General features: G+C 35.2%; 1 protein-coding gene across 2 annotated transcripts; it reads right to left on the bottom strand.

Annotated features, from left to right (window-relative positions):
* Window positions 1-1,960: 1,960 nt before the first annotated feature.
* Window positions 1,961-16,519, bottom strand: LOC138310205 (MAM domain-containing protein 2-like). 2 transcript variants are annotated; one of them, XM_069251323.1, is made up of 6 exons: window positions 16,045-16,519; window positions 15,649-15,733; window positions 14,661-14,785; window positions 8,448-8,579; window positions 6,510-6,673; window positions 1,961-2,852 (listed from the first exon to the last, which is right to left on the bottom strand). In XM_069251323.1, the coding sequence occupies exons 4-6, from the start codon at window positions 8,539-8,541 to the stop codon at window positions 2,673-2,675; spliced, it is 438 nt and encodes a 145-aa protein (XP_069107424.1). In that variant the 5' UTR covers window positions 8,542-8,579; window positions 14,661-14,785; window positions 15,649-15,733; window positions 16,045-16,519; the 3' UTR covers window positions 1,961-2,672. Both variants share the same exon structure in this region; 1 of them encodes a protein (XP_069107424.1).
* Between the last annotated feature and the right edge of the window lie 2,750 nt (window positions 16,520-19,269).

The raw sequence follows: 19,269 nt of genomic DNA, 5'->3' as shown, positions 1-19,269 counted from the left end.
AGGTAGATAGTGATGTGTGGTAATGTCAATATATCACCACCAATGATGAACTCATTATCCTTTCAGGTAGATAGCAATGTGTGGTAATGTCAATATATCACCACCAATGATGAACTCATTAACCTTTCAGGTAGATAGCAATGTGTGGTAATGTCAATATATCACCACCAATGATGAACTCATTATCCTTTCAGGTAGATAGCAATGTGTGGTAATGTCAATATATCACCACCAATGATGAACTCATTATCCTTTCAGGTAGATAGCAATGTGTGGTAATGTCAATATATCACCACCAATGATGAACTCATTATCCTTTCAGGTAGATAGTGATGTGTGGTAATGTCAATATATCACCACCAATGATGAACTCATTATCCTTTCAGGTAGATAGCAATGTGTGGTAATGTCAATATATCACCACCAATGATGAACTCATTATCCTTTCAGGTAGATAGCAATGTGTGGTAATGTCAATATATCACCACCAATGATGAACTCATTATCCTTTCAGGTAGATAGCAATGTGTGGTAATGTCAATATATCACCACCAATGATGAACTCATTATCTTTTCAGGTAGATAGTGATGTGTGGTAATGTCAATATATCACCACCAATGATGAACTCATTTACCTCGCAGGTTGATAGTGATGTGTGGTAATGTCAATATATCACCACCAATGATGAACTCATTATCCTTTCAGGTAGATAGTGATGTGTGGTAATGTCAATATATCACCACCAATGATGAACTCATTATCCTTTCAGGTAGATAGTGATGTGTGGTAATGTCAATATATCACCACCAATGATGAACTCATTTACCCCGCAGGTTGATAGTGATGTGTGGTAATGTCAATATATCACCACCAATGATGAACTCATTATCCTTTCAGGTAGATAGCAATGTGTGGTAATGTCAATATATCACCACCAATGATGAACTCATTATCCTTTCAGGTAGATAGGAATGTGTGATAATGTCAATATATCACCACCAATGATGAACTCATTAACCTTTCAGGTAGATAGCAATGTGTGGTAATGTCAATATATCACCACCAATGATGAACTCATTATCCTTTCAGGTTGATAGTGATATGTGGTAATGTCAATATATCACCACCAATGGTAAACTCATTATCCTTTCAGGTTGATAGTGATGTGTGGTAATGTAAATATACCACCACCAATGGTAAACTCATTACCCTTTCAGATTGATAGCGTTTTAGCTAAATAAGTGATTATTATTGAAAAAAATACCTCAAAGAATAAACCAACAGCTAAATTTCATAAAATTTCTTTAATTCTATGTACATTTTTGAAAATAACTACAAAGATCATTTACAGTATTAAAAGCCTGTTGGAATAATAGTTCATTGTTGTCTATTAATCTTGAAAAATTAAGTCTGACTGGTAAAAGTTACATATAGCTATACATTAAGCAGATGTCGATTTTATGAGATATGAGCCCCCAATACGTTACACACATTTGTATTGATGCAATATTGTAACTCAAAATAATTCAGGACAGATAATGATGTGGTCCTCCGACCAAAAGTATAGTAGGCTGGGTACACAAATCCGTTCTAACATTTTAGATATTGTAGTGTTTTATCAAGAAAGAAACTCCGAACACACGTATAACATCTTCGGAGACAAAACGAGTGAATTTGTATATTTAGGCTTTATTTGTGAATTTCCTTTTTTTGTCACAGTTCTGGTAGTCCAATGAGTAAAAACATAAATTAACGATAGTGATAGTAAGTACACCCTGGAGGTCAAGGACGCTGTGACATAGCCCAGAGGTGAACATAACGACAGTGATAGTTAGTACACCCTGGAGGTCAAGGAAGCTGTGACATAGCCCAGAGGTGAACATAACGACAGTGATAGTAAGTACACCCTGGAGGTCAAGGAAGCTGTGACATAGCCCAGAGGTGAACATAAGAGTGAACATAACGACAGTGATAGTTAGTACACCCTGGAGGTCAAGGAAGCTGTGACATAGCCCAGAGGTGAACATAACGACAGTGATAGTAAGTACACCCTGGAGGTCAAGGAAGCTGTGACATAGCCCAGAGGTGAACATAACGACAGTGATAGTTAGTACACCCTGGAGGTCAAGGAAGCTGTGACATAGCCCAGAGGTGAACATAACGACAGTGATAGTAAGTACACCCTGGAGGTCAAGGACGCTGTGACATAGCCTAGAGGTGAACATAACGACAGTGATAGTAAGTACACCCTGGAGGGTCAAGGACGCTGTGACATAGCCCAGAGAAGAATATATCGATAGTGATAGTAAGTAAACCCTGGAGGTCAAGGACGCTGTGACATAGTACAGGGGTGGACATAAAGAGTGGTAGCAATTAGTCACCGGAGGTCAAGGACACGCATCTATCTTCATATATTTACATTTTCACTGCAGTCCAATAATGTAACCTAACCAAGCGCAGTTGGCAGTCACGTAGACTATGAACTAACGCGCTTCATGGAATTCGCATCTGTCCAGTTTGCATGAGTGGTGTAATATTTTTTATGATTGTACGGATTTCAAGCCCCACAAAAGTTCCAAAAAATCTTGGCTGTTTTCTTGAAAGCTGATGTTACATCGTTATCGTCCTCTTATCATCGGTTGACGATACGTCGTCAGATGACAATCTGGGATCAGCATATATAGATAATGATATCGTCGATACAGATGTCTGATCTCGGCCCTACGCCCCGGTACCCGTTGATGGTGACCCAGACCTCGGACTGCTGGGGTGGCACGGCTATGGTAAAATTATGCCAGTCAAAGCCTTGCTGCCCTGATGCTACCAAGGTAGAAGTGACGTCAGTAGAATTCTGAAAAAAGTAAACAAGACAAATTTTTATCGAAACCATAGTGATATGAGACTAAGTTACAGTTGCTATCAATGTGGGCCCACCAGATTCCACATAGGCCATTTTAGACATTTTAGGGGTCCAGATGGAAAAAAAATAAAATCATATGGTTATTATGTATACGAGTAAATATAGAATATGATTTTACCGGTTGATGGGCTATACAAATCGCCTTTTGTCCGTGGTAAGTCCTCCGTCCGTCCGTCCGTCCATTAACCTCTTTTTCAGAAAGTGCTAAAGGAATCTTTTTCAATCTTGATATGTAGGTTCCCCTTGGACCCTAGTTGTGCATATTGCATTTTGGGACCAATTGGTGAACAAGACTGTCAATAGGCCTCCGTCTTAGATTTTGATAGTTGAATTTTGTTATCACTGTTTCGTCGTAAGTACTGAAAGGATCTGTTTCAAACTTTTTATGCATGTTTCCCTTGGGCCCTAGTTGAGCATGTTGCATTTTCGGATTGATAATTGAAGTTTGTTACTGCTTTTTCTCAGAAAGTGCTAAAGCGACCTGTCTCAAATTTTATATGTAGATATGTTTTAACAAGTCTGAAAAGCATAGAAAAGACCCTTCTTTCCAATGTCAGACATAGATCATTCTTTAGTTGGCACCAAGATCCCTCTGGCATCTCTTGTTTTTATCTTGGTCCCTTAAACGTCCTAGAAAGGTCTATGGGTACCTTGATGGGTCCACATTCATATAGTAACCAATAATCAGATAGGGATCTAAACTCAGGTCGACGAAACCAAGACTGAACACGCCGAAATTTTATTGTATTTGTCGTCTCTTGTAACTCTTTATTTTTAAAATATTGTTTAAAAGATCAAAACTACCACTTTCATTTAACATTTTACCTTTATATCAACATACAGACACCCAGTCAAATAATTACCAATGTAAGTGTTACCCTGATAACAGTAAACCTTTATATCCACATACAGACCTTTAGTGTTACCCTGGTAACAGTTAACCTTTACATCTATATACAGACCTTTAGTGTTACCCTGGTAACAGTTAACCTTTACATCTATATACAGACCTTTAGTGTTACCCTGGTAACAGTTAACCTTTACATCTATATACAGACCTTTAGTGTTACCCTGGTAACAGTTAACCTTTACATCTATATACAGACCTTTAGTGTTACCCTGGTAATAGTTTAACTTTATATCTATATACAGACTTTTAGTGTTACCCAGGTAACAGTTTACCTTTATATCTATATACAGACCTTTAGTGTTACCCTGGTAATAGTTTATCTTTATATCTATTTAAAGACTTTTAGTGTTACCCTGGTAACAGTTTACCTCTATATCCACGTACAGACTTTTAGTGTTACCCTGGTAATAGTTTATCTTTATATCTATATACAGACCTTTAGTGTTACCCTGGTAATAGTTTAACTTTATATCTATATACAGACCTTTAGTGTTACCCTGGTAATAGTTTAACTTTATATCTATTTAAAGACTTTTAGTGTTACCCTGGTAATAGTTTATCTTTATATCTATATACAGACCTTTAGTGTTACCCTGGTAATAGTTTAACTTTATATCTATATACAGACCTTTAGTGTTACCCTGGTAATAGTTTAACTTTATATCTATTTAAAGACTTTTAGTGTTACCCTGGTAACAGTTTACCTCTATATCCACGTACAGACTTTTAGTGTTACCCTGGACAGTTCTTATAAACAGTTTATCTTTATATCTATATACAGACCTTTAGTGTTACCCTGGTAACAGTTTATCTTTATATCTATTTAAAGACTTTTAGTGTTACCCTGGTAACAGTTAACCTTTATATCTATATACAGACCTTTAGTGTTACCCTGGTAACAGTTTATCTTTATGTCTATTTAAAGACTTTTAGTGTTACCCTGGTAATAGTTTACCTTTATATCTATATACAGACCTTTAGTGTTACCCAGGTAACAGTTTATCTTTATATCTATTTACAGACTTTTAGTGTTACCCTGGTAATAGTTTACCTTTATATCTATATACAGACCTTTAGTGTTACCCTGGTAATAGTTTATCTTTATATCTATTTAAAGACTTTTAGTGTTACCCTGGTAACAGTTTACCTCTATATCCACGTACAGACTTTTAGTGTTACCCTGGTGATAGTTTATCTTTATATCTATATACAGACCTTTAGTGTTACCCTGGTAATAGTTTAACTTTATATCTATTTAAAGACTTTTAGTGTTACCCTGGTAACAGTTTACCTCTATATCCACGTACAGACTTTTAGTGTTACCCTGGTAACAGTTTATCTTTATATCTATATACAGACCTTTAGTGTTACCCTGGTAACAGTTAACCTTTATATCTATATACAGACCTTTAGTGTTACCCTGGTAACAGTTTATCTTTATGTCTATTTAAAGACTTTTAGTGTTACCCTGGTAATAGTTTACCTTTATATCTATATACAGACCTTTAGTGTTACCCAGGTAACAGTTTATCTTTATATCTATTTACAGACTTTTAGTGTTACCCTGGTAATAGTTTAACTTTATATCTATATACAGACTTTTAGTGTTACCCTGGTAACAGTTTATCTTTATATCTATTTAAAGACTTTTAGTGTTACCCTGTAGTTTACCTTTATATCCACGTACAGACTTTTAGTGTTACCCTGGTAACAGTTTACCTTTATATCCACATACAGACTTTTAGTGTTACCCTGGTAACAGTTTACCTTTATATCCACGTACAGACTTTTAGTGTTACCCTGGTAACAGTTTACCTTTATATCCACATACAGACTTTTAGTGTTACCCTGGTAACAGTTTACCTTTATATCCACGTACAGACTTTTAGTGTTACCCTGGTAACAGTTTACCTTTATATCCACATACAGACTTTTAGTGTTACCCTGGTAACAGTTTACCTTTATATCCACATACAGACTTTTAGTGTTACCCTGGTAACAGTTTACCTTTATATCCACATACAGACTTTTAGTGTTACCCTGGTAACAGTTTACCTTTATATCCACATACAGACTTTTAGTGTTACCCTGGTAACAGTTTACTTTATATCTATATATAGACTTTTAGTGTTACCCTGGTAACAATTTATCTTTATATCTATTTACAGACTTTTAGTTTTACCCTGGTAACAGTTTACCTTTATATCCACATACAGACTTTTAGTGTTACCCTGGTAACAGTTTACCTCTATATCCACGTACAGACTTTTAGTGTTACCCTGGTAACAGTTTACCTTTATATCCACGTACAGACTTTTAGTGTTACCCTGGTAACAGTTTACCTTTATATCCACATACAGACTTTTAGTGTTACCCTGGTAACAGTTTACCTTTATATCCACATACAGACTTTTAGTGTTACCCTGGTAACAGTTTACCTTTATATCCACATACAGACTTTTAGTGTTACCCTGGTAACAGTTTACCTTTATATCTATATATAGACTTTTAGTGTTACCCTGGTAACAGTTTATCTTTATATCTATTTACAGACTTTTAGTTTTACCCTGGTAACAGTTTACCTTTATATCCACATACAGACTTTTAGTGTTACCCTGGTAACAGTTTACCTCTATATCCACGTACTGACTTTTAGTGTTACCCTGGTAACAGTTTACCTTTATATCCACATACAGACTTCCCATTTCTGTGCCTTCCATGTTGTACCATAGCTCCACACATACGGGTACCTCAGCTGGGAAAGGTGTGGCCGTCTCTAGTACGTGTCTCGCCCCTTGAGCGACACCTGTAGCCTCTAGGTACATGTAGTAACCATCGTTGTCTAGCAATGATTAAAATCCGCAGTTATAAGCAAATATTTCGTATTCTATTAATAGTTGTCTAGTTGTCTAAACAAAGACGTATACATGGTAAAAAATCCTCGTGATCGGACACGGACATATGCATGTGACAGGGGGGGCCTGATGCATACACACTTTTTATCAACTTAGCTTTACATATGTCCGAGTACCTAAGAAAGGGCTGTTACCTAATCCCTACAAAACTCTACTACCCTATAATTACTTTAGTATTTGTACTAAGTTTACAGACAAGATGTGGATGTTTAGGACCATAGGACTGAGACCTGTTGCCATAATGTGGATGGTTAGGACCAGAAGACTGAAAAATATCGCCATAATGTGGCTGTTTAGGACCAGAAGACTAAAACATATCGCCATACTGTGGATATTAAGGACTGGAAAACTGAAAAATATCGCCAAACCGTGAATGGTTAGGACCAGAAGACTGAGACATTGCGCCAAACTGTGGATGTTTAGGACCATAAGACTGAGACCTGTCGCCATAATGTGGATGGTTAGGACCAGAAGACTGAAAAATATCGCCTTAATGTGGATGTTTAGGACCAGAAGACTAAAACATATCGCCATGCTGTGGATGTTTAGGTCCAGAGGACTGAAACATATCGCCATACTGTGGATTGTTAAGACCAGAAGACTGAAACATATCGCCATAATGTGGATGTTTAGGTCAAGAGGACTGAAACATATCGCCATACTGTGGATTGTTAGGACCAGAAGACTGAAACATATTGCCAAACTTTGGATGTTTAGGTCCAGAAAACTAAAACATATCGCCATACTGTGGATGTTAAGGACCTGAAGACTGAGACAAATCGCAATAATGTGGATGTTTAGGACCGGAAGACTGAAAAATATCGCCATAATGTGGATGTTTAGGACCGGAAGACTGAAAAATATCGCCATAATGTGGATGTTTTGGACCAGAAGACTGAGATATTGCGCCATACTGTGGATGTTTAGGACCAGAAGACTAAAACATATCGCCATAATGTGGATGTTTAGGACCTGAAGACTCAGACATATCGCCATACTTTCGATGGTTAGGACCAAAAGACTGAGACATATCGCCATAATGCGGATGTTTAGGACCAGAAGATTGAAAAATATTGCCATAATGTGGATGTTTTGGACCAGAAGACTGCGATATATCGCCAAACTGTGAATATTTAGGACCAGAAGATTGAGATATTGCGCCATACTGTGGATGAGTAGGACCAAAAGACTGAGACATATCGCAATGCTATGGATGTTTAGGACCAGAAGACTGAGAAGTATAGCCATACTGAGGTTTGTTAGGACCAGAAGACTGAAACATATCGCCAAAATGTGGATGTTTAGGACCAGAAGACTAAAACATATCGCAATAATGTGGATGTTTAGGACCAGAAGACTAAAACATATCGCCATGCTGTGGATGTTTAGGTCCAGAGGACTGAAATATATCGCCATGCTGTGAATGTTTAGGACCAGAAGACTGAAAAATGTCGTCATGCTGTGGATGTTTAGAACTAGAAAACTGAAACATATCGCCATACTGTGGATGTTTAGAACTAGAAAACTGAAACATATCGCCATACTGTGGATTGTTAGGACAGAAGACTGAAACATATTGCCATACTGTGGATGTTTAGGACCAGAAGACTAAAATATATCGCCATGCTATGGATGTTTAAAACTAGAAAACTGAAAGATATCGCCATGCTGTGGACCTAAAACGGTTAGGTAAATACTTACCACCAATGGTATGGTCCGCGCTACACCCAGTCTCCAGTGACAGGGTTTCGCCTTTCTCCCTAGTAAATGCCATGGCTCCAATAGCAGTTTTCATGTACGGACAAGGGTATTCCTCAAAGGTACATTTAATGTCTGAAATCGCGAAACCTTTTTATTATATCAGGATAGTAGATATAGTGCGATTTAATAAGATAGGTACACAATCATGTAAGGGCTATGTATGATTTGTGCCCTTGTTGGGCCGTAAATCCATGATTTTTTTAAGCCGAGAAATTAACTTGTTGAACTCGTAATAGTTTGTAAATAGAATTTTCTATTTCTGTAGCTTTAATTACCATGGTAGCAATTAGAAATATGCATAAATTAAGAATTAAAAATAGATTAAAATTTTCGGTGTTTGCAAAAAGGGCACAGACCATACATAGTCATTTAAGGTTGCAAATTAGAAAAAAGAATATTCTGATAATTGATGGTAGATATTTAATACAAGTTTCAATCATTTGCTATAGATGTGAGTACAGATTATCGAATAGGAACGACAAAATCCTTTTGTAAGAAATATTATTTCAATAACAGGAAATCGTTAAAGATGCTCGAACGCTTTATTACCTTCCATTGCATAAATGTGCTTATTTTAGCGGTAGTTTTATTTTAGCGCTTTTTCTGCTTTCTTTTCCCGCTGTCGTTTTCCACTGTCTTTGAAGCGTTAATTTATGTACAACACTAAATTTTGTACAATCGATATTGCCGGTGTAACGTTGAAAATGGACCTCCGTTGAAAATTGACCTCGGGTCAGTTTTCAACGTTGAAAATGGACCCCGAATGCCGTTGAAAATTGAACATGCCGTTGAAAATTGACAGTGTCTAGGGTCAATTCTCAACGGCAGGTCTGGTTAAAAATGACTGTTGAAAAATGACCTTGGCAAACTATCAACGGGTGGTCTTTTAAAAAATGACCCTAGTGCATTCACATATACATATAACTGTTGCACAAACATGATTCTCGAATACTGTTATCGCCATTCCTAATATATATTACGTAATCACCGCAGTTTGAATTGAAACTTGGTATTGTTATCATCGTAACAAATACCTCATTTAAATATTTTAAGTGCTTGTATGTTTATTATGGAGAATACGGCACTACAAAACTTTCATTTTTATATAGTCATTTTGTCCGTCCGTGTAGATAATGTTAATTTAATTGTTCTCAACTGAGAAAATGCTATATAACACCGAGGTAACGTAGTAAATAAAAAGGAATTGTTGTTTTCAACTGCATGCAAAGTTTGTACTATGTGGTGTTCACTTCCTAGTACCAGTGGATAGTGTTACAAAACTATAATAATGGGATATTATTAATTTGTTTCTTAATGATTTTTGGCGAGGTAATCACCTCGCCATTGTGATCGTGGTTGCAAAATTCTCTTTCAGTCAATTTCCTCAATATGATTGGCTTAAAACTTGCTCGCAGATACTAGCGCTCCTAACGGCAGTGTATTCAACAACTTTGATTTTACCGGGAATTTTAAATAGCAAATTTTGAATATGAAAGTTACTGAAATAAGCGTATCTGTAATGTTGAAATAAGATTAGTAGATTACTGCTTTCATATCCTTACCATATACATTATCCAAATGATCTTAGGTTGGAAGATTTTCACTTGAATTGTTTACAATGTATCTAGACTTTTCGTCCCGAAAATGTTGTTTACAACGCATGAAGACGTTTCGTCCCGAAAATGCTTCGTTTCGCCCCACGCGTTTAGTCCCTACTATTGACAATTATCCCGCAACGAAAAAATGAAAGCAATATTTCACCTCAAACATCAAAATTGTTACAATAATGATTTTTGTTCTTTGAATCATATTAGTGCGGGAGCAAATAAATTTCAGGACGAAATGGAGATTAGTTTATCACGGCTGCGTTATGCCACATGTACGTGTAAATCCACAATGGAAGAAAGACAACTCTAACAAAATTTAGGATAAACTTTGTCTACTGCTCAAATAGCGCGTGACAGACGATGCACATTTTCTAAATGTGGCGTAATCTTCCAACTTACGGCAGTTAATAAGGTATGAATATTTACCCCATCCATAATTATCGATAATTTTATAAGCACATGTATACATTATCAGATTATATATACATATTAAGCACATTTAGAGGTTGTCACTAAACCATACTTTAAATACATTTTAGCCTCTTTCATCAAATGTAGGCCTACAGGAGCTTGACGTTCTGATAATATATATACAATGTAGCATATTCAGTAAACTACGTAATTAACGAAGTAAATATTTGAACCGAATGACACAAATCATACATAAAATGTTCGTATAACTCGAAGTTAGTTTTTTTTTGGGCTACTACATTTGTAGATCGATGAAAATGCCGATTTCTTTTTCATAATTCTACCGTAGAACGTCATTAAAAAGCTGTTTCAATCTACAACAAACGTGGAGAAAACTGTTAAATGTTTAGCAATTATCCGGAGTTATATTTTATCAACAATCATCAGAGATTAGCAATTAAAACTTACATAAACATACTCCCGACTCTCTCTTGCATTGTGTGATCACTCGAGCGAAACTAATCTCTACCACATGACACAGTCTTACAAATGCACTCACACAAAAGCCTACATGATCACTGTTTTTAGTGCGATTACATCTTTGGGTATGAACAATATATGTTTATTGATTTTTTTACTCGGCAAAATAGACTTTACGCCTTTCATATTCAGCATCCGCCAGTTTTTAATAACTTATCAACGTGCCCATGCACACATGCGTATACTTATACTTCTTTGTGCACATTATCAGATACATTATATGACAACTGCTATAATACAATCAATTTATGAAGGACAAAACTCTAAAGAACAGGAGGACTAAAGAACAACGGGAAATAAATTTCAATAATATTTACTCTAAACTGGTATTGATATTTATATAAAAAAATGTTTAATTATATGATATTAGCCTTTTCAGTAATTACTCTGTTAATACAATTATTGTTTCCTTATGTTTTACAGAATGTCTACATGCAAGTGTCATTTCAATTGGAACCAGTCCAGGAGAAAAATTGTGTGAACAAAATGAAAGAAATAATGTTCAACTGTGGTAGCTTAATACTTAATTAATACTGTAATAGTTTTTGATCTGAAAATAATTACTAACATCATGTTCAAATTCCATGTATACATTTGTATAATACATTTAATGTTGTTTAAACATTTTTGATCCAAATAATTACCATCATCATGACATCTTCATTCCATATATACAATACACATAAGTGTTGTGATTTGTGAATTTTACTTTAATATGATTTAAGCATATACTTGGTATTTGTTTATTTTCTATGACATGTACATGCTTGAAATAAAAAGAATAAATAAAACATTCAATTTATAACACTATATGACATTATTTGTTAATATTTTTAGAAAACATATTTAGATTATCGTTAATAATACACTAATCGTCATCTTCGGCACAATTTATTCAAAATAAATTAAATGTTAATTCGCATAACACAGGTGGTTTTCCCTCCTTGACGAACAATCTGTTTTCCCTCCTTGACGATCAATCTTCTCTGATCACTCTGAAAGTGGTGATTTTACCTTTTCTGCAATTCTGCAAGATCAGCTTACATATTGTTTATTTACCTTGAACATATACATGCACGGTATGGTACCTTATTTATATCTCCTTTCCTATTTTCAATCTACCATGATGACTTGGAATCTTATCTGGTGAAAAAAGAATGTTAATTGTCTGACAACTATTGACAAATTATTTATAGATAATATTGAAATGTATCCCAGACTTTTTATCATTTTATATGCCAATGACACTGTTCTACAACAAATGTTACACGGATTTGAACAACATTGCATTACATAGAAATTATAACCCAATATCAGAAAGATAAAAGTTGTGATATTCTCAAAACGTAAATTGGTCCAACAACACCAGTTTACGTTATGGGATATATAATTATTTTTATAAGAAGGGTACCCGTATACATATCTAGGTATATTTTTAACATTAATGGTAGCGTTTTTAAAGAAAAGGAAAAAACTGCAGAACAAAAAATTAAATCCGTGTTTGCTATATTTAAGAAACTAAGGAAGGAATGTATCCCTTCCTGTTTATTTTTAACTGAAAATATTTTAGTCTCTTGTAATGCCAGTTTTATTATACTCATCAGAAGTACTGGGATTTGAAAATACAAATATTGTAGAAAAATTCATTTGTAATTTCCTCAAGTTAGGAAAGTGTATAAAACAATTCATGGTCTATGGCGAGCTAACAAGATACCCAATTGATATTGAAATAAAATGTAGAATGATTACTTTTTGGCATAACTACATAATATCAAATAAATTATCAAGTAATATTTATGAATTAATGTATACTTTACATGAAAATGGACCAGATGTTTTTTAAATGTCTGTAAGATGTGTAAGATATTTTATCCAGAGCTAGTTTAAATCATGTTTGGATATTATATCAATCAACTTGCTGTTTTACAAAAGAATAATTACAAAAACTTGTTAAAAGTAGACCAATTGACCAATTTATTCAGAAATGGTATGACTGTATTGATAAGTCTTCTAGAGGACTGACATATTCTACATTTAAGACATTTTGGTATAGAAAAATATGCCTCTTGTCTGTCTCTGCTGCAAAACAATACTTGTTAACTGATACTTTGGTGCCAGGAATTTGATGAGAATAGCAATTCAGAATGGATATTTTAATTGACATCAAATTAACAAGGAAAAGGTTAAAGATGCTATAAAATCATTTGGCATATAACATCATAGGAAATATTAGAATGGGCTCCCAAGAGTTTAGTATGTGTTTCTTATTTAACACCTTGGTGTCCAAGAAATCCTCAAAAGTCCAAACTGGAGGGAACACTAGCAAAATTTATTTCTTATTGTCAAAAAAAAAGTGTTGACTTTAGAAATATATTCCTCCAATCATCGAGACCGAGCCATTTAGTACTTTCAGTACTTTGATTTATGATTATATTTTCGACGATCTAATGTTTGTCAGGTATTCAGTAATTGTTAATATATATTTATTCCCTGCAAAACAAGAATATTGTATGTTGTGTTGTTATGTTGTGTGTTGTTGTGTGATGTTGTGTGATGTTGTGTTGTTATGTTGTGTGTTGTTGTGTTGTGTTGTTATGTGTGGCTGTGTAATGTAGTTGTGTTGTGTGTTGTATGCTGTGTGGCTGTGTTTGTGTTGTGTTGTGGTGTTGTTGTGTGGTTGTGTGTTGTTGTGTTGTGTGATGTGTTGTTGTGTGATATTTTGTTGTGTGATTTTGTGTTGTGTGATTTTGTGTTGTGTTATGTTGTGTGATGTTGTGTTGTGTAATGTTGTCGTGTGTTGTGTTGTTGTATTATTGTGTTGTGTTGTTTTTGGGTGGTGTTGTATTGTTGTTGGATGTTGTTGTATTGTTGTTGCGTGGTTGTGTTGTGTGATGTTGTGTTGTGTGTTGTGTTATGTGTTAAAGTGTGATGTTTTGATGTGTGTTGTGAGGCGTGTTGTGTTGTTGTTATGTTGTGTGTTGTTGTTGGATGTTGTTGTTGGATGTTGTTGTATTGTTGTTGCGTGGTTGTGTGTTGTGGTTGTGTTGTGTGTTGTGTTATGTGTTAAAGTGTGATGTTTTGATGTGTGTTGTGAGGCGTGTTGTGTTGTTGTTATGTTGTGTGTTGTTGTTGGGTGGTGTTGTGTTGTGTTGTTGTTGCGTGTTTGTGTGATGTGTTATGTTGTGTGATGTGCTGTTGTGTTATGTTGTGTTTTGTGATGTTGTGTTGTGTGATATTGTGTTGTGTGATGTTGTGTTGTGTGTTGTTGTTGGATGTTGTTGTATTGTTGTTGCGTGGTTGTGTGTTGTGGTGTGGTTGTGTTGTGTGTAAAAACGAGTTGTTAAAATGGGGTCACTTTTCAACGGGTTCTATTTTCAACGGGTCGGTGTAAAAAGTGCGTTAAAGTTCAGTTTTTAACGGTTTTCGGGGTCATTTTTCAACGTTGAAAAATGACCCGAGGTCAGTTTTCAACGGGGGTCCATTTTCAACGTTACACCGATATTGAACCACCGAATGGCGCTAATTTATATATTTCTGTTTTTCTTTTCATCTGCGCTAAAATGTAACTGTGCTAAGATGGATACGTTTACAGTACCTTGTAAGCACGCGGGTATAGTCCAGGATTGGTTCCACAGGCACGTGCCGCAGTCCACTTATTGCCTACTTTATAATACTCCTCAATCTGAGCTATCTTGTCGGTGATTGACGGCTGGCCACATTCTGTAAAAATACACCAAATATGCCATGAAAGTCCAATAAATGAAAATAAATGTGACAATTTTATTTGATTATTAGACCATTTTTGAATTGTTTGAAATGGAGCAGAGTTTTCGAACAAATGAATACATTATTATGGGTTAGTATTTGTAGAGAATCAATAACTGTGACGCGGAATGCTAGCTAAAGCTGGACTTCAAAATACACGTGAGACTATTACTGTAATTCATCACTTTGGTGTACTGACAGACAATTTTTAAATCAGCAAAGGTTCAAAACTTGTTCTGAAATGAAAATCGCAAAATTTAATAACCGCGACAGAAAGTTAGTTTGCAATACTTTTACATATAGTTGTTAATGCCACGACACATGAATATACTTGGTGGTTAGAACGTTTCGCGTTCTCTTCTTGATGTTAACTGTCGTGAAATGCTCACGCTGACCTTGGCTGTTAATGGAACGTTAAAAAATCGAGTGAGCATAAACGATATTCATCATGTGAACAATGATTGGTGTTTACTCATGTAAGTGAATGTCAAATTAACACTAAAAATAATGTAAAATAACTTGATTTGTTTTTTATGGATTAGCAATCAGTACTTCATTCCACAAAGGGCATAGTGCCATGGAGTTTTTTCGAGACACAATTACCTATTTTTAATATTTTTTTTTCTTTAATTGAAATAAGAAGCTGAATTCTTCCAATGGTGGTAATGGTGTTATAATGGTGTAAGTAAGTAACTTTTGTATCTGAATAAAAATACTTATTCGCCTGCTCCTGTTTTTGAAAAAGAAAATAATACCATTCGTGAGCGATGTTGCATATTTTACTAATTTAACTTCCTAACCAAAGTATCTAAGCTTACCAATAACACATGTTGTAAATCCAGACGTTAGAACGACACACATCTCGGAGGTATTACATGGATCCGGGAAACAGGGATCAGCCGACTGTCCGATAGAAAAGTCATTTAAAAAAAAAATCACATTAATTAAGTACCACATAGCCGGAAATTGTCGCGGGGGTGATATTTTCGCGGGATGTTATTTTTGCGGGGATGAAATTTTCGGGGGATTATATTTTCGTGGGGTTGACATTTTCGCCGGGATGATATTTTCGCGATTTCTCAGGACATTGATATGATCGCGAACATTTTATTCCGCGAAAATATTATGTGGTTGAATTATAAGTACGTTTAAAGACTGATCTCGAAAATATATTAAAATCATGAATAGCGATTGTCAGAGTGTGTTTGGCGTACCTGGTTTGAAGGGACCAAGCTGTATACAAAGCCATCATCTTCTGTAAGCGAGAGGTTTCCCTGAGTTTTGTTGTTTAATTCACAAAGTCCTGTAAATTTGTTGTAGTTGAACGATCCACAAATGTCCAGATGACGAAAACACTCGTTAAAACAATAGTGGTATCCCTTATTAGTGAATGTTTTAATGACATGATCGTCTAACTTTCCTGGTCTTACCTTACTGAAACATTCACTTAAGTCCGCACACGTGGAGCTGGACAAGGAGATGAAAGGAACGAGGAATAAAATCCAAGGTATGTAGAGGAGCGAGAACTCCATTTCTGCAAAATGATACTACATATGTAAGTCAATACGTAAATGAGATGCGTCCAAGTGTTCAACAGAAAAAAACAACATATATTCCGATATACCCAAGGGTCACCGATCCTTAGATGAGATATACTATATATATATGGAGAGATATCAATAGCATAGCGAGGCCAAAGTCAAGTTCTCTAAGATCGTTTTGAATAAATAAACAGTACACTTGACGGTATATATATATATAGAATACTATGATAAATTATTCATTTACAAGCATTTCTCTGACTTTGTTATTGACGCTGATGATTTTTCTAAATGTGTATTTCTAATAATTCTATCTTTTATTTATTTGTTCTATTCTTTCTACCTTTTTATTTTCCTTTTGGTATTTGCGGGTATCATACATGTGAGAAATAACTATTACGAATATCAAGCATTTAGTATTAGTATTTAAAACCAACTTTCTTTCGCGGCTACTAAATATCGCGATTTCCATTTCAAAACAAGTTCGTCAAGATTAACATTCGCGGATTTAAAAATTGTCCGGAAAGAAAAAAAAAGAAAAAAAGAAAAATTCCTATCAGAATCAACGATATAAAATTTAAATTCGCGGATATTATCTTTCGCGAATTTACTTAGATCGCGAAATAAACGCACGCCAAATAAACGCACGCCAAATAAAACTTGTCTACAGTAACGCGGATTGATATCTACCGCATGAATTTCCATTAAATTTTAAATTCGCGAAACTTCATCTCCGCGGAAATGATTTCAAACTGAAATTTTGGAATTGAGTATTGTTTTCTGTTTTCAATGTTGATTATGTTGCATGAACGCATATATGACACAAATTTCAAGTATTGATAAGAATAACAAATAATATTTAACTAAAGCTGTATTGTACCTATTTAATCCCTTCATTTTCTTTCAAACAAACAAACAAAAAACATCTATAGAAATTACTATTCCACTTCGCCTTTTTGATTCGAATTATTTTTAAGACTAAGTTTACCTTTCCGACATAATTCGTTATTCTAGGTATTCTCTCTCTTTTCAGAAATAGTAAAGTTTTGTTATGGAAAGTCACAGAGAGCCTATGATTACTTAAAGTGAACAGTCGGGCAAGGATGGCTAAAGTCGGTAAAAATGGTGTGAATGTATCCAGTATAATTTCTTATGAAATGGAAAAATAAAATCTCTCGTCAAAATCTGTCTGCGTACGAAGAAATTAATTTAAAGTATGGGAATTCTAAAACATCCTCCCGGCTCACTATGTCCGTGGTTACATTTCCACGCAGCCTCGCTTTCAATGCTTTCAACTTTTCTTTACTTTAATGGTCAGAACTGGGAAACTAAGCAGAACTTGACCGTCGTATTAATATGCGAGAACTTTTGGAAGGCCAATGAACGCATTTAGACTGGTTTTCTTTGCCCGACTATTCACTTTAAAGCCTTCAGGGTTCCAAAATTCCCTATGACTAATTTAAACAAAAAAATAATTTTCAGGAATAGGAGTTCATATCAAAATGAAAATGAAATGAAAATCATATGATAGTGTGCTTGATTTTGAATGTTTTGGCCATACACACTACTCGCTTCAATATGACAATTCCAGTATAAACACATTTGGGAGTTTGTTTTTAATGTCAATACGATTTTTTTTATTTAACTTAGCTTAAATATCAATCCATTATAAATCCATAGAATAGCAAACTTTGTAGCCCCCCCCCCCCACACACACACTCACTTTATTAATCGAAATATCCCAATTTTTACAAAACTTTCTGATGACTACCCTTTCAGTCCACCATCATCATGATATGATGTTCATGTGCTATTCATCAAATAGCATTTCGCCCGTGGTCAGGCGTCCGTCCGCCCGTTAACACTTCTTGTTACCACTATTTCTCAGAAACTACTAAAGGAATCTTTCTCAAATTTCATATGTAGGTACTCCTATGGCCTTAGATGTGCATAACGTATGTTGAAAGCAAGTGGTCAGCAAGATGGTCGACAGACAGTCATCTTGGATTTTGATAGTTGAAGTTTGAAAAGCAGAGAAAAGATCCCTCTTTCCATTATCAGATATATAGATCATCCTTTGGTGGTCGCAAAGATCCCTCAAGCATCTCTTGTTCGTTTTTTCACGTTTGTTTATATGACAACTTGTTACAAATAGAGAAAGTTTTTTCCCTTACAACTCAGTAGTTTAAATATAAAATTGTCTCTCTTTTTATTTTTCGGCCTCTCGGCCATCCTGAGGAATGCCTAATTGGTCTAAATTGCAAGGCGACTTCAGCGAGACTGAAACCTCGTCAGACAAGACCCTGAATAGCCAAACAAAGCAGTGGATTGTCCCAAACCTATTCAGTGGCTCGGGTTATTCGTTCTATGAGAATTTCAATGTTGAACCATGCTACGTAGATAATGTGTAATGTCAAAATTGTCATGTGGTGAAAAAAAATTCTGTGTCATCTGAATAATTCAAGCATTGGGAAACTTAGGCATAAGCCAGATCCCAAATGGACTATACTGGTAAACAGTTGTTAAATAAATCATTTTAACAAACACTATTACCATTAAAGGGACAATTTATTCTACGACAACATTAAATTTGTATATATATCGGAAAACCCCCAGTTCTAATGGGAATTAGATCAGTCGGTTTTACTGTGATATGTCAGAAAATCCCATGGTGGTGAAATGTTCAAACTCACTCGCTGTCCGCCATTACAAATTGTGGTCGAATATCTTGTATGCCGAACCCAGTCCCTTGCTCGTAGAGTAATGCTACTTTTGTTTAGAACAGCTCAAATCGCTCTGACAGAAATGTTTTTACCTTATTAGGTGAATTGTCTTGCCTAAAAAATCATTATATCACCTCCACAGTGGTTATGTATTTCATTTGTTTAACGTGCGTGA

Source organism: Argopecten irradians, chromosome 16 (genome assembly GCF_041381155.1).
Source record: "Argopecten irradians isolate NY chromosome 16, Ai_NY, whole genome shotgun sequence".
Taxonomy (NCBI): domain Eukaryota; kingdom Metazoa; phylum Mollusca; class Bivalvia; order Pectinida; family Pectinidae; genus Argopecten; species Argopecten irradians.
This window is presented reverse-complemented; position numbering and strand designations above follow the sequence as displayed.